Source organism: Macrosteles quadrilineatus, unplaced genomic scaffold (assembly GCF_028750875.1).
Source record: "Macrosteles quadrilineatus isolate MER2022 unplaced genomic scaffold, UCM_ALF_1.0 Scaffold_4__1_contigs__length_99947679, whole genome shotgun sequence".
Classification (NCBI taxonomy): Eukaryota; Metazoa; Arthropoda; class Insecta; order Hemiptera; family Cicadellidae; genus Macrosteles; species Macrosteles quadrilineatus.
The window spans coordinates 92266969-92280474 of record NW_026542597.1 but is presented as its reverse complement, the minus strand read 5'-3'; the positions used below and the strand labels follow the sequence as shown (position 1 = coordinate 92280474).

General features: G+C 36.7%; 1 protein-coding gene across 1 annotated transcript in view; it reads right to left on the bottom strand.

Annotated features, from left to right (window-relative positions):
- Positions 1-13506, bottom strand: part of LOC128993149 (utrophin-like) — a 61169-nt gene that overhangs the window by 34954 nt on the left and 12709 nt on the right. Inside the window, exons 4-17 of the mRNA XM_054416908.1 lie at positions 11944-12021; positions 11144-11236; positions 10481-10570; positions 8285-8483; positions 7229-7383; positions 6073-6273; positions 5076-5257; positions 3962-4197; positions 3256-3494; positions 2945-3121; positions 2573-2671; positions 1918-2140; positions 1441-1646; positions 384-541 (exon numbers count right to left, since the gene is read on the bottom strand). Coding sequence (XP_054272883.1) covers positions 384-541; positions 1441-1646; positions 1918-2140; positions 2573-2671; positions 2945-3121; positions 3256-3494; positions 3962-4197; positions 5076-5257; positions 6073-6273; positions 7229-7383; positions 8285-8483; positions 10481-10570; positions 11144-11236; positions 11944-12021 — 2336 coding nt within the window. The remainder of the gene's footprint in view (positions 1-383; positions 542-1440; positions 1647-1917; positions 2141-2572; positions 2672-2944; positions 3122-3255; positions 3495-3961; positions 4198-5075; positions 5258-6072; positions 6274-7228; positions 7384-8284; positions 8484-10480; positions 10571-11143; positions 11237-11943; positions 12022-13506) is intronic.

The following is a 13506-nucleotide window of genomic DNA, read 5'->3' as shown; positions in this document are numbered from 1 at the left end:
AAGGTCATTGTCATAAATCTGTAACATTTTCACAAAAGCCAAAAATTTGAAATAATGCTGCAAGATGATCATTATGTTGCCATAATCACTTCCAAAAGTAATTGTTCTATTGATCTATTTTAAATTGCTCATGATACAAGTGTACTCTTTACAAAATAGTGTATGGTGTGTAGCCTGTACGATTTACAAATTTACTGCTAATGATTAACAAAGTATAAAATATTAGGAAAGTAACATAAATGCCTTACAAAACAGAAAATTTCCTCACTGTTCCTAGTAAGTGGTAGGTGTATTTATATAAATAAAACATTCATAGAAGAGTTTTCCCTTTAAAGGTTGATAGGGACCGAGAGTTTAGCATTAAAAGGATTAACATCACTTGCCTGTTGTAGACAGCACCGATGTCTGAACTTAGACTTTCAACCTTCTCCTGGATAGTCTTTGATTCCTCCGAGTCAGGATAACGGGAACAGAAATTTGTTGTCTTTTCCTGCAGGGATGTGAGCCTGTCTTCCTGGGACTTGAGAGATTGAATTTTCGCCTGAATAATTGTAATCGTGGTTTTATTAATGAATATACTAAGCATAATAGAAATATCCATATATAATATTATTTATCACGATTACTAGAAAAATACCGGTATGGATCATAAACATAAACAAATTACGTTTTTGGCCCGAATCCTATACTAATAGCATTAACATATGGTTTAGACAATTCCATTTAAACAATGTTTAATAATGTTTACTTTCGGGCCAAAAATGTCATTTGTTTATGATCCATACCGGGTATTTTCTAGTATACGTGAAATTTATCTACTTTCAGGCCGAGTATTGATTTCAATAACTTAAATTAAGGAACAAAAATTTCACAAAAACCAAATAATGAAAAAAATCTATGTTGTGTGTTACAAAAGTTCTAATCAGAAGTTTTTAGAGGGAGCGAGCTGGTCTAGTGGTTAGAGCACAGGACTTTGGGTCCCTGAGGTCCCGGGTTCAAATCCCGCCAAATCACCAATGGATTTTATCTAAATGATGCCGCAAACCCTAAGTCTAGCCTGAAGTAATGTGAAAGACAATTCCAGGCTTGTGCCTAGCGTTCTAGGACAATAAAATTATCTATTAATTATTGAGTTCTGACAAATTTATCTTCTTTCAGGCCGAGTATTGGTTGTAATGACTTGTATCAAGGAACAAATTTTTCCACTCAAACCAAATAACGACTAAAAATGTATGCTGTTTGTTACAACAGTGTATATATATTTTTTTCACTAGTAAATATTTCTAGGGTATTTTAAATTAAATCTATTAATTTAATAATATCTCTTATTTCCAATATAAAATACAAGTAAAGTGAAGCATTTCCAATTTTACTAAGAAATTTTCATATTAAAAACTGTTAAAAAAGCAATACAGAAACTAAAAAAATCTGTTAACTTACTGAACAGACATCGATATTGTGACCATCAGTCGCAGACAGCCACTGGTTATACTCTTCTATCAGCACAACTGCACTGGCTATCTCTTTCTCTATCAGGCCTCTCTGATCCACCTCCTCTGTTTTGTGTTGCAATGTTACATCCATGTGTTCATAGCTCTTCGTCAACTCTGACAACCGTTTTTCTTCTTCTTCTGGAGAGCCTCCCTCTGTTATAAACATCAAGTGAATAGTTTTAATAATGTTTCATTATCATGGTTTGAAATGTGTACATCTTATGGACACCTAAGGCAGTTATCTATCCAACTATTATTATTATTTATTATCCAACTACGGTGATAAAAACATAGTAGTTGCGGTTATTACACTTTCTAATTCAAATGTAAACCTGGCATAAATGTGAAACCAAAATACAAAAATATACACAACAAACAAAGGGAACTAAATCAAACCCCCAGTTACCCAGACAGGCCACCATACCAGTAATGATCTCCTGTATGCGTGTGTGTGCGAGCCTGGTGATGTTGTCCAGAGTGGTTCTCCTCTGCAGCCACTCCTCCCTGGCTCTCCGTAGCACCTCACTGTCACTGTGACTCTGCAGCTGCTGCAGTGTGTTCTGCAGCCAGTCACGCAGCATCTCCATACCTCTGTCCAGCTCTGTCTGACCAGCCTCCACCTTCCTCCTCTTCCAACTACCTTGGCCCTGCAACCATAACAACACTGTTGTTAACCAATCAAACTACTCTTGATTAGTTTTAGAATTCTTTCCACCCAAATGAAAAAACGAAAACATAAATTACGAGAAATAAAAAGCCGTTCATGTGGAATGTAAGAAGTTGGCCTACCACACATTTTCATCCTTAGTTCTGTGTTAGTTCCATGTTTCATAGTTAGTTCTGTGTTGGTTCTCAATATTTCCGAACATTTTTTTTATTTCTGAAATAGGAAGTCCGTTGAAAGGATGATTCAGATGTTAGGGCAAAAAACCTCTTTACACTTTAACGTATAGGATGCGGAATAAAATTTATATATTTTAGAAGCAATAGTAGATTAGTTATTATAAATTATTATTAGTAGTTATTAGTTATTAATGTTATTATTAGTTCATATCTATTTTAGTTATGAAAAGTCTTACATCTTCAGAAGGTGATGTTTCCTCCCAGGCCAGACTGGTGCTGATGGTTGTAGAACTGTCACCAACCACAGGAGTCACTTCAAACCCAGAGCTCGAGATCTGTTGAAGTTATAAAACATTACATTAAAAAAGGGCAAAACTTATTGATCTTGAAATTTATTATGTGTAAAAGTAAGAATACCAGGTATGCTAACTGAATTCCACGTTAACTGTGCACAACAGAATTCACGTCTTATGAAAAATTTTCTATTACTGGAAACATCATTTTTATTGTAATTGAATTTACGTCAACTGTCCTCAAAACCCTCGTTTTTAAGACAATTTACAAGCACCAACTTTAACGCAGGGATGAAGTGTCTAGACATTACTCACTCTCTGACTCTGCATCTCCAGTATGAGCACCAGAGCGTCCCAGCGGTCCTGCAGAGCCTCTATCTGCTCAAGGTCACGGCCGCCCTCTGGAGGACGCATCCGCAGACTCAGCTCTGTAGCTGCATCTTGTATCCCCGTAAGCCGCTTCTGCTGGGCGTCCATTTGTTGACGCATTATCTGAGTGAATGACATATTGAAAATTCTGTGTGACACAATGAGAACAGCCTAATAGCTGATTTAATAAATAAACACTCCATGTCATACGACTAACTTGCGTACTGCTTGTTTTTGGTACAGCTTGTGTACTATACCTGAAGCTGTTTGATCCGGTCGAGTATTGCACCCATCTCTGTCGCCGGCTCCGCCTCCATCTGTTTGAGTGTTGTCTCCTTGGTGAGCAGCCACTGTTGTAGCCAGCTGACCTGGTCCATCAGCTGACTGGCCGAGGTGATCAGCTGTTGCAGCAGACCCCAGCGTTCCTCTGACCACTGGCAGATGTGTTCCCACCTCTCCCCCAGCGCTGCCAGCTGGTCTTCCATCGCTGAGTAGGCTGGAGTAGAAAGAGAATGTTATATTAGGTACTAGTTGTATATAAATCCTTGAATGATTAGTTGAAGAACTTAAAATAAGGGTAAATAAATACTTGTTTTTTAACAACCTAATTAGGAAATTAATTTTATAGTGATTGTTTTGCGATATGTCCATTGGATTAAAATGGATGCAGATGCCATTTGTCATTGGAACACCAATAAATATTATACTTTCTAACAAAGTGTCAACATTCTAACAAGTCAAGGATTAGAACTGTTCCTTTAAAAACAAATTCCATTGGCATGGGAAAAAACACAAAAAAACAGTTGGAATCAGGGTTGCCATCTTCGGTTAGAGAAAAATTAGGACAAGCCCTTTTCCCCTCAGGATAAACACAGGCAACAGGACTGTTCTGGCTGGACGGGTGGCAACCCATCTTGGAATTGAATAAACAATCAGAACTTGTATAATGTATAGGCTACTTACAACTGTCAGCAGTAGTGTCATCAACAACAATGACCAGGTTGCAGAGGGAGTCCACTGTCTTCTGTTGTGCCTGTAGGTCGTCTCGCAGTGCGGCAAGTGCCTTCTGTTGCGCTTGTAGGTCAGTCAGGTCGGGCCCCACTTGTGACATGCGAGATATGCGATCCTCCGTCGCAGTCAGCCACTCTCGCAGACGATCTAGCTGCTTCTGCTGAGCCGACATCAGCAACGAGTGGATGCTGGAACATATTACATGGGCATTAATGATCATCACTACCATGGAAAGTAAAAAAATAAAATCTTTTGTTAAGTTCAAGGTTGGTGATGGTGAGTTTGTTGAATGTTATTGGAAACATTTTCCCTACTGATTAGTAAAACAGAAATGTCACCTTGTTTCAGCATCTGCAATCTAACGCTGTGTTCAGGGGAGGAGAAGCCTATAACATAACATGATCAGTACACAACACTGGAAGTGCTAGGAAATACAATTGTTTAGAGCAGCCAATATCAATTACACAGTAGCTTGAGTCATTGATTGCCTCCTTCTTATCTGGACTCCTCAGGACCGAGGCCAGTTCAGAGAACGGTTTTTCTGGTTAAACCGAGATCCCATAAAACCCGTTAAATTAGGAACATCGACTAACAATAGGCCTACTTGTGCAAGCCACGGAAATCACTCAAAAACTAACCCAAGTATTTTACTTAAATTTGGAAACAAATTGTATTTAGAAATGTGATCACTGGTCTCAAATCTTTTATCTCAAAAAGTTGTTTCAGTACCGACTACTTCCTGCCGATCCAGTCCGGTTCAACCAATATTGCTGATACAAAATAACCATTTAAAGAGATGTCACTTCTTCCAAGCGTAGTATGGTTAAACGGATTTCCGGTTAAAAGGTGTCCGGGTAAGAGGAAGTCTACTTTATATATATAATTTTTGTTTATTTGATTTATTTTTTCTTGCTTATTTTCCACTTGTACTTTTCTAAGTATTTTTTTAGTGTGTTTTTCACCAGCTCATGTTATTATTGTCATGTTGTAGGTTTCTTCCTGTTCGAAGAGTCAGATTCAAAGATCCTAAATGTAAATAATAAAAGTTGTTTTCAACAGTGTGTACCTTGCTTGTTTCTCCATTGCCTTGAGTCGCAGAGCCTCCCAGCGAGAGTTGAGCAGTCTCATCTGTACTCTGACCTCCTCCTCCTCGTCTCTAGTCAGCCCTCCCTCGGACAACATACGAGCTCCTTCCTCCAGCACTGCCCCCACACCTTCCTGGTGACCCGACAGCTCCAGCAGGAAACCCTACAACCAACAATAACAAGCTTTAGACGTCAACGTTCACAAAATGTCACTGACTACACTGGAGGAAGTAAGAGATTACATTATAGGTTGGCAGAAATTTTGACAACTGTGCAAGCTTAAATCTCTGGAATAAGAGGATTAGGTAGACCTGTAGTCTCATTGGGTGGCTCTTGAAAATAGAAGACTTGATAGTTGATATTATTACCATCAGAAGAAACTGAAAAATGATCGTTGTGTCAATTTGAAAACCCAAGAGTCAAATACAGTGGCACAAATACAAGCTGATTACTGATTGGGCACAGGGTGTAGGACATTTTTAGGAACTTTGTACCTTGCGTTCAAGTTTCATAAACAGTGTAGATGTTAAAAAAAAGATTATACCTCAACCAATATGGAATTGCCTAGTTTAGCGGTGTGCATAGGCTATGAAAGCTGTCATTATTTATATTTTCTACTGTCATTGGAATATTTTTATGATTTTGTGAGGGGAAGATCCAAACGCCGGTCTTGTTGCCATTCAGTTTTGAACTTTTGTTAAATACTACCATTAATTGTAGCCCAGTGACTAATGGCATCTCGGTATGGAAAAACTAGTAGTTTAAATTAAAAACTAACTAGGCCCTGAAAGGTTTAGGAACAGAGAAACTGAATATACCATTTTACATTTGTTTTCAGTTATTATCTGTGTTATCCACCCTTACCGTGATCAATTTTGGTTTGCTTATCAAGACTACTGTATGAATATTAGTTTAATGAATCTTGAAATATAGAAGGTAAAGGTAATGATTAGAAGTCAACCACACACACACACACACCTCATGTGAATGGAAGTGTTCCTTGATAGTTTCCAAGTCAGTACTTCCCAGAGCCAGGTCGTGGCTTAGTCTGTCCTCCGCCTCCAGCAGCCAAGTCAGCACCTCCTCCATGGCTACTTGGTAGCCCCCCAGCTCTACGGAGGCATTGGTAGCCAGACTGTGGGGCCTGGAACTGCGGGGCTCAAGCTCCCCCATAGCACCCTGCAATAAACACACTAGATCAGTTATGTTTATCTATATGACCTCAAGAATCAAACCAGACACAAGAGTAACCAAACTTCCACTTGCAATTTACGTGAGGAAAGTTATAAAAGAACAGCTGAAAGTTATATCTAACATTTTCTGAAACAAGGGAGTCAAGTTTATTACTTCTTCACTTGGGTAGTTGGTCAGTGTTACCAGTGCAGTAGACAGTTAGATCTGGTTAATGGTTGAGCGATTTATGGTTGGTCGAAGGTTCACGTCGGAAATGCGATAAATGATGATAAGAACAATTAGAGCAGAGATGCTAGTAGGGAGTAGTGCTCTGCATCCATCCGCTGTTCATATCTGGGCCGGGAACTTACACTGAAAGGTTGATTCATGATTGTGTTTTGTTAAAACTGAGTTTGTGTTGAGAGATTCTGAAGATTTTATTTTAGCATCAAATGCAGTAAAGTATTCTTTACTAGGAGAACCTGAGAGGTGACAGATAGTGAAGTGAGTTCGGAGGTGAGTTGCCGTGTCAGTGTGTGGAGGTGACGGATGACTCAAGATGAGAAGAGATGATTGAGATGTCCTGCGGACTACAAATATCTGGGAGCTGGGAACGCTGACATCTTGGGGACTGACTGGCCAAGAGGAAAGACAGAAAGAGAGGCGAGAGGAGTGAGATAAACTTGTAGAAACAAGTGTACACATAGGGTAGGGATTTCAATGTTTGCGAGATAGGAAAGACTCCAAGGAAGACGAGACGACTAGGGCAAGGCGAAGTTAACAAAATAGTTTAAGTCAATGTTTTCATTCTGAGCTACACCTCCTAAATTTGCGACACCTCAAGGGTTAGGGTCGACTTGACAATATCCGTAGTCAAACGTTACAATTCATGTTTATCTCTATCCCAGCTTGGTAAATCTTGGAAAACTTGTCAATCAAGACAACTATCAGATATGTTTACCTCGAATGTGGTTGCTGGAGAGGCCAGTGAGCTGCTGGAGTCTGACTGGAGAAACTCCAGACTGGAGACTTCCAGCGTGGAATGAGGCAGTGACTGGAACAGACACATGACGTACATCATGACGGACTTCTTGTCTGGGACGGACGTGTTCACATCTGTAACATACACAAATCAATGTAAAGGTCATTCACAATCAATCCTTACGGTCTTTGACCACCAAACTATCTACGATTAAGTAAGTGCTTTCCAGCACACACAAGATAGTAGATCGCAAATTCTTATTTAGCTCTCCCCACAGTAACCAACCCTATTATTAGACATATAGAAAGCTTTATTTAAATAATCTACGACATTTCCACAATATGAAAATATGTTTCTGTAACAAATTTCTAATATCTACCACTTGTTAAATCATTGATATTGGAGAAACTGTATCATTTACTTACTTTATGCTACTGTGCACTGCAAAAACAAATTTAGGGGTAGAAAATATGAAAATGAAACTATCTTTCTTTTAATCCTTTTGCCTTGTACACATGATTTCAGCATATTAGGTCCAACAACAGTCCCAATTAAACGTTCTTTACAATCACTTACATTATGAGTATACAACAATAACGTTTTCATATATTTTACCTAAGACCAATTTTTTAAACTAGCCGTTTCAGTTTAGTTCTTAGAATTGAAAAGATTCACTTAACAGCGTTGTTTACTTACTTAACAGCATTGTTGTTTTACTTTACAAAACGAGTAACGGACCAATGAGGTTCAAGGAAATTTTAGTACTTCAAATGTCAACTTATCAGCTGTTTAAACCAATTTAACTGATTAAACAATGAGTGAGCGGTTGGGACAATAAGTCATTGCACTACAATCAGTGGCTGTGAGAGGTTATAAACAAAAAAATACCCTCTCTTGGAAGTTACTAGTAGTGATTTTTTGTGATTAAGAAACGGTCGTAGGTAAAGTAGTGTACACAACTTGTGTAATTAGTCTTACACAATCGTTGCATAAACTAATATTAAGACTAAATTAATGGGAAAATAAAATGCAAACCTTCAGGATCAAGGAGTCTTTCGATTGCAAATTGCTCTTGAGCGACGCGGAATGCGTGATCCAACCTGGCATTTGGATGTCGGCGAGTGACATTTCCAAAATCAAATAGATCCGGTCTGAAATGATGAAGTAGTGCGTTGAATGCCAACCCGTCCGACCATGACGTGGTGAAGTTCCTGACATCCACGCCAGAGTAGTTCTGAAACAACACAATAGTTTTTTATTGCTCTCATAAACATACTCTGTTAGAAATACACGATAATAACTAGACCAAGAAAAGAAGGAATGAGTCAGACAACTTTATCGCTTACTTAATGGTTTACCTGTTCAAACTTCATAATCTGCCGGGATTTTATTTAAAATAAAAAGATAAAATAGTAGACTATGTATAGACCTACTAAATTTGAATGAATGAACTACCATAAAAGCTATCTGTTTCTTCAACTGCAATAAGCCTTCAGAGTACAGTAGTTGGTGAAATTAAATACGATCATTCTTGAAAATATACAAAATGTGACACTTCAACTTCAACAGATTGTAAATTAAATAAAGTTAAAAAAAAAAAAAAAAAAAAAAACTTCTAAACAAAATGCAAAGTAATTAATAAACACATTTAGTTACACTGGGCAAGTGACCAGTTAAACAGGTTGCACAGATTTGCATGTTTTTTAAAGCAGTAAATAAAATAAGGCAGATTATGTCACTGTTTCTCTATAGAGAGGTCGGAAGAATGTATCCCTAGAGTAAAGTCTTAAGAATATTTCTCTAGAGACAGGTGTTAAAAACACATCTCTGTAGAGAGGTGTTAAGAATGTTTCTCTGGTGAGAGGTCCTAAGAATATTTCTCTAGAGGGAAGTCCTAAAAAGATTTTTCTAGAGAGACGTCTTAAGAATATTTTTCTAGAAAGACGTCTTAAATCCATTTCTCGAAATAGAGGTCTTAAGAATATTTTCCTAGAGAGAGGTCTTTAAGAATATTTTTCTAGTGAAGCGTGTTACTATAGTTTATAGCAACGGTACTGGACTCATAAGGATCGTTAAGGCTCAATATAATCAATCTAGTGTTGCTAGCGACATTCTGAGTTGAATAATAATGATCTTAAATTAATTACTGAGCCAAACCACATCCATATCACAGCCATTTTGATGATATAATATTATTAATGCATCTAATTATTAATATAATAAGGAAAAGAACACTGAAAACTTCCACTCGTACCTTATGGGTACGAGTGTGTTCTAAAGTATAATTTACATATCAAGCTGAAATAATTTGTAGTTCCCTTAAACCCCCCTTTTACTGAAAAGTTAGAACATATTCGTAAATCTCTTAGACTAAGGAAAACTTATCAATTCGGCGATGGAGTCCAGCCTTGACCATCGAAGTCCGTCCACACGGTCTTGAATCCGGAACACGACTCCGACGCCCTCCCCGCGCTTCATCCCCCCCCCCCAAGTTCTCCAGCGATCAGCTGACTGACCGTGACGCGTCTTTGCAGTGACCCGAGCGTCACACTAGGGAGAGGTACGAAGAATATTTCCCCAGAGAGATATCCTATACTTCTCAAGAGAGAGGTTCTATGATTATTTCTCTAGAGAGAGGCCCTAAGAATATTTCCCCAGAGAGATATCCTATACTTCTCAAGAGAGAGGTTCTATGATTATTTCTCTAGAGAGAGGCCCTAAGAATATTTCCCCAGAGAGATATCCTATACTTCTCCAGAGAGAGGTTCTATGATTATTTCTCTAGAGAGAGGCCCTAAGAATATTTCCCCAGAGAGATATCCTATACTTCTCAAGAGAGAGGTTCTATGATTATTTCTCTAGAGAGAGGCCCTAAGAATATTTCCCCAGAGAGATATCCTATACTTCTCAAGAGAGAGGTTCTATGATTATTTCTCTAGAGAGAGGCCCTAAGAATATTTCTCCAGAGAGATATCCTATACTTCTCCAGAGAGAGGTTCTATGATTATTTCTCTAGAGAGAGGCCCTAAGAATATTTCCCCAGAGAGATATCCTATACTTCTCCAGAGAGAGGTTCTATGATTATTTCTCTAGAGAGAGGCCCTAAGAATATTTCCCCAGAGAGAGATCCTATACTTCTCCAGAGAGAGGTTATATGATTATTTTTCTAGAGAGAGGTCTTAAATCCATTTCTCTATAGAGAGGTCCCACTGTGGTAGCTTTCATGTTTACCTGAGTATTTTGTCTGCACCATGCCAACAATGTCTTCTCCAGGTTGGTTTGTTGCAGCTCTGACATGAGGTCCTTCAGGTGGTAATGTACCTAAGCACAAACATTTTCATTTCAATGCCAACTACATTTCCACTCACCATTTCACTTACTGTATTGGACAGATTTTAATGTGCGACTGCTAATTAGTTATATTCTACAATTTGCTGTTGGGTTTTAATGTTTACAATGTGGAATCAAATATCTAAGTAACTACAAGTTTCTAATTAGCTTTTTAAAAGGATAAACTGCTGTTTTAATTTAACATGAACTATGTAAACTAATTAAACTCTGGGATAGATGATTTTATTTGAAACTGTGGCCTCTCCCAAAAAAGAGCTAGCGTCAGAAAATCCAAACCTGGATGGATGGAATTTAACCAAACAAAAACAGCATTTTAATAATTGATAAGTTTTATAAACATTAACTAATTGGATTAGCTGGTGGCCCACATACATAATAAAATCATTTTAAAACATGTAATAGGAATTATCATTTTCATCAGTTGATTTCAATTTTGACAAAGGCTAGTTGGTAAATTTTTAACCAAGTAATTAATAAATACATTTTATTACTGACTCTTGAACTAAAGAATTGTTAGTTTTAAACTTCTATCTAATTTCTTACCTGCCAATGGAGAATGATGCTCCATACCAGGCCTAGAATCAGTTTTGGGTTGCCATCTACAATGTCGTTACTGCTAATATTTACAAGTTTTACCTGAAAAAAAAAAACAAAACGAAAGAGTTAACATTTTTCACCAAACACTGTAGTCTTCTGTAAGCAATTAGTTTTACAAGGTCCGATGCTCTCTATTTGAGTAAAATAGTTTAATTTCTTATTAGGAAACTATTATTAAAATCACAGTTGATAAAAATCACCTAATGGTATGTACAATTAGTTCACCTTCATTTCTCTAAGCACTTGACTTGCATTAAAGTATTTAAAGTCAAACTGTAATACCAGAACCAGCAGTAATCATAATGAAATAGGAATAATTAATTGTTGAGTTATTTGCGCAACTGGTTATTAAATAATGCAGTGATTATTTATCCAATTATCTGATCATTTTGAAAGTTAAGGTAAGGTTATGCCTAAGTTTAACTTTTATGATACAGTAGGTACCAATGAAACTAGAGGCCCTACTAGAAAAAAGGTCATGCTGCAGCACAGGGAGGTGCAACAATACATCACAGTCGTGGACAGTTGTACTTTGGTTGTACTTGTACTAAAGTTGCCAGACGTAAACAGCCAGCTTATTTACCTTAAACATATGGGACATGGCAGTGAATCTATCCACAAGTGTGACGTCATAGATTCTACAGCATGGCCTTTTTTCTAGTTGGACCTTGACTACAATGAATTTTTTTTAAGAAAACAGGAAGTAAACTACATCTTTAACATAAGAATGCTTAAATGTTACTTACATTATTATGTTCTAAGACCTGAAGTGCTCGATTTACGTTGTTCAAGTGATGTACTCGCATCCGACCTTTTTCTCTTTTCTGTAAAAAGTAACAATTATCAGCAAGTCTACTTATTTAGTTACGTATTAAAAGGAAACCACTAGAGACATGTAAGAAACATATATTAGTAAGGTATGTAATGTTATGAGCAAAACAAACAAGATTTTAAAGTTTGTATTAAACACCTACTTAGTGAGTGAATTCAAAATCCATGCAATTTAAATATCATAAATTTAATTAATTTTTGATTAAAAATATATATATATTTATTTTATTTTTCCAGAAATAAAGTTGATTTTCAGATTAACAATAAATGTTCACCATAGACAAACCTAATTCTATTCAAGAATACTGTTCTATGTTTTCTTAAGATAACATCCAATACCAAGTAGTTGATAAGAACTTATAAAATTACAAAAAAAAATCAGCGTAACAAGTGACCATGGTGGAAGGAAGACAAGTGACAACAATAAGCATTGGTCATAGATTTTCAAAGATGTTTTCCTTTTAAAGACAAACAGACACTGGGAACAACGTGGCTTTATGTTACTGTACTTTGCCTCGAAATTAGATGAGTAAACAAATCTAAGGAAGTGTCATGTTTACACAAACCCACACCATAGCATGTGAAAAGGTTTTGAAGAAGTTTGTTCCTCTCTTTCTACCAAAATATGATTTGAGCTACAGAAGATGACATAATATAAGATAAAATTATAATCAAAACAACAACATTTGCTGCGCTTATATGTAAGTGATACCTATTACCTAACTTCTTAAGTTTTTCATAATATAATGGCCTTGAATTTGCATACAGTGTATTTATTGTAGATCTAGTTTTACATGAATATATTTGTGAACTAAAAGTTTAATGTTCCAGACTCCAATATTGTGTTATAACTAAATTTAAAGTTGTGAAAAAAATTGCAGGTTATAGCTTAAGAATTATGTAAACAAAGATTATGTAGCCTTTAAGCAGGAAAAATGAACATTTAACCTATGAAAACAAAGCAAAGCAAGAAATTTGTTGACAATGCAGCCATATTTTAAGAAATCAAGAGATTCCAGCTGGCCTAGGCCCAAGATTTATTCATCTTTTGGCAGAAACTGTAAACATAATGTCTTTGTTTAAGTGTGTCCACAGTGGAAACGAACAAGGTCAACATACAAAATGTGTAAAAATAATACCAGAGATCAAAATTTGAAGACATTGCTATGAACAATGTAAATGAAACGGGAGAAAAAGAATTAGATACACATTACATTTGGTTGTGCATAAGACATTGAATAGTGTAAATAACTCAATACATAAATTTAATATTTGTCATAGGGGTACAGTTTTTTTTAAATATATGTATTAGGTAATCAAATACAATCTAAAATACAGCGTTAATAAAAAGTCTGGAGACCCCCTGTAAATTTTGTAAAGGCTCACACTAGAAAAACTAAACTCTGCACACCTTTATGGCATGTTTGAAGTACTTTTTGAGCCTAATTGCTACTTGGTTCGCAAACCCAATATGGGGG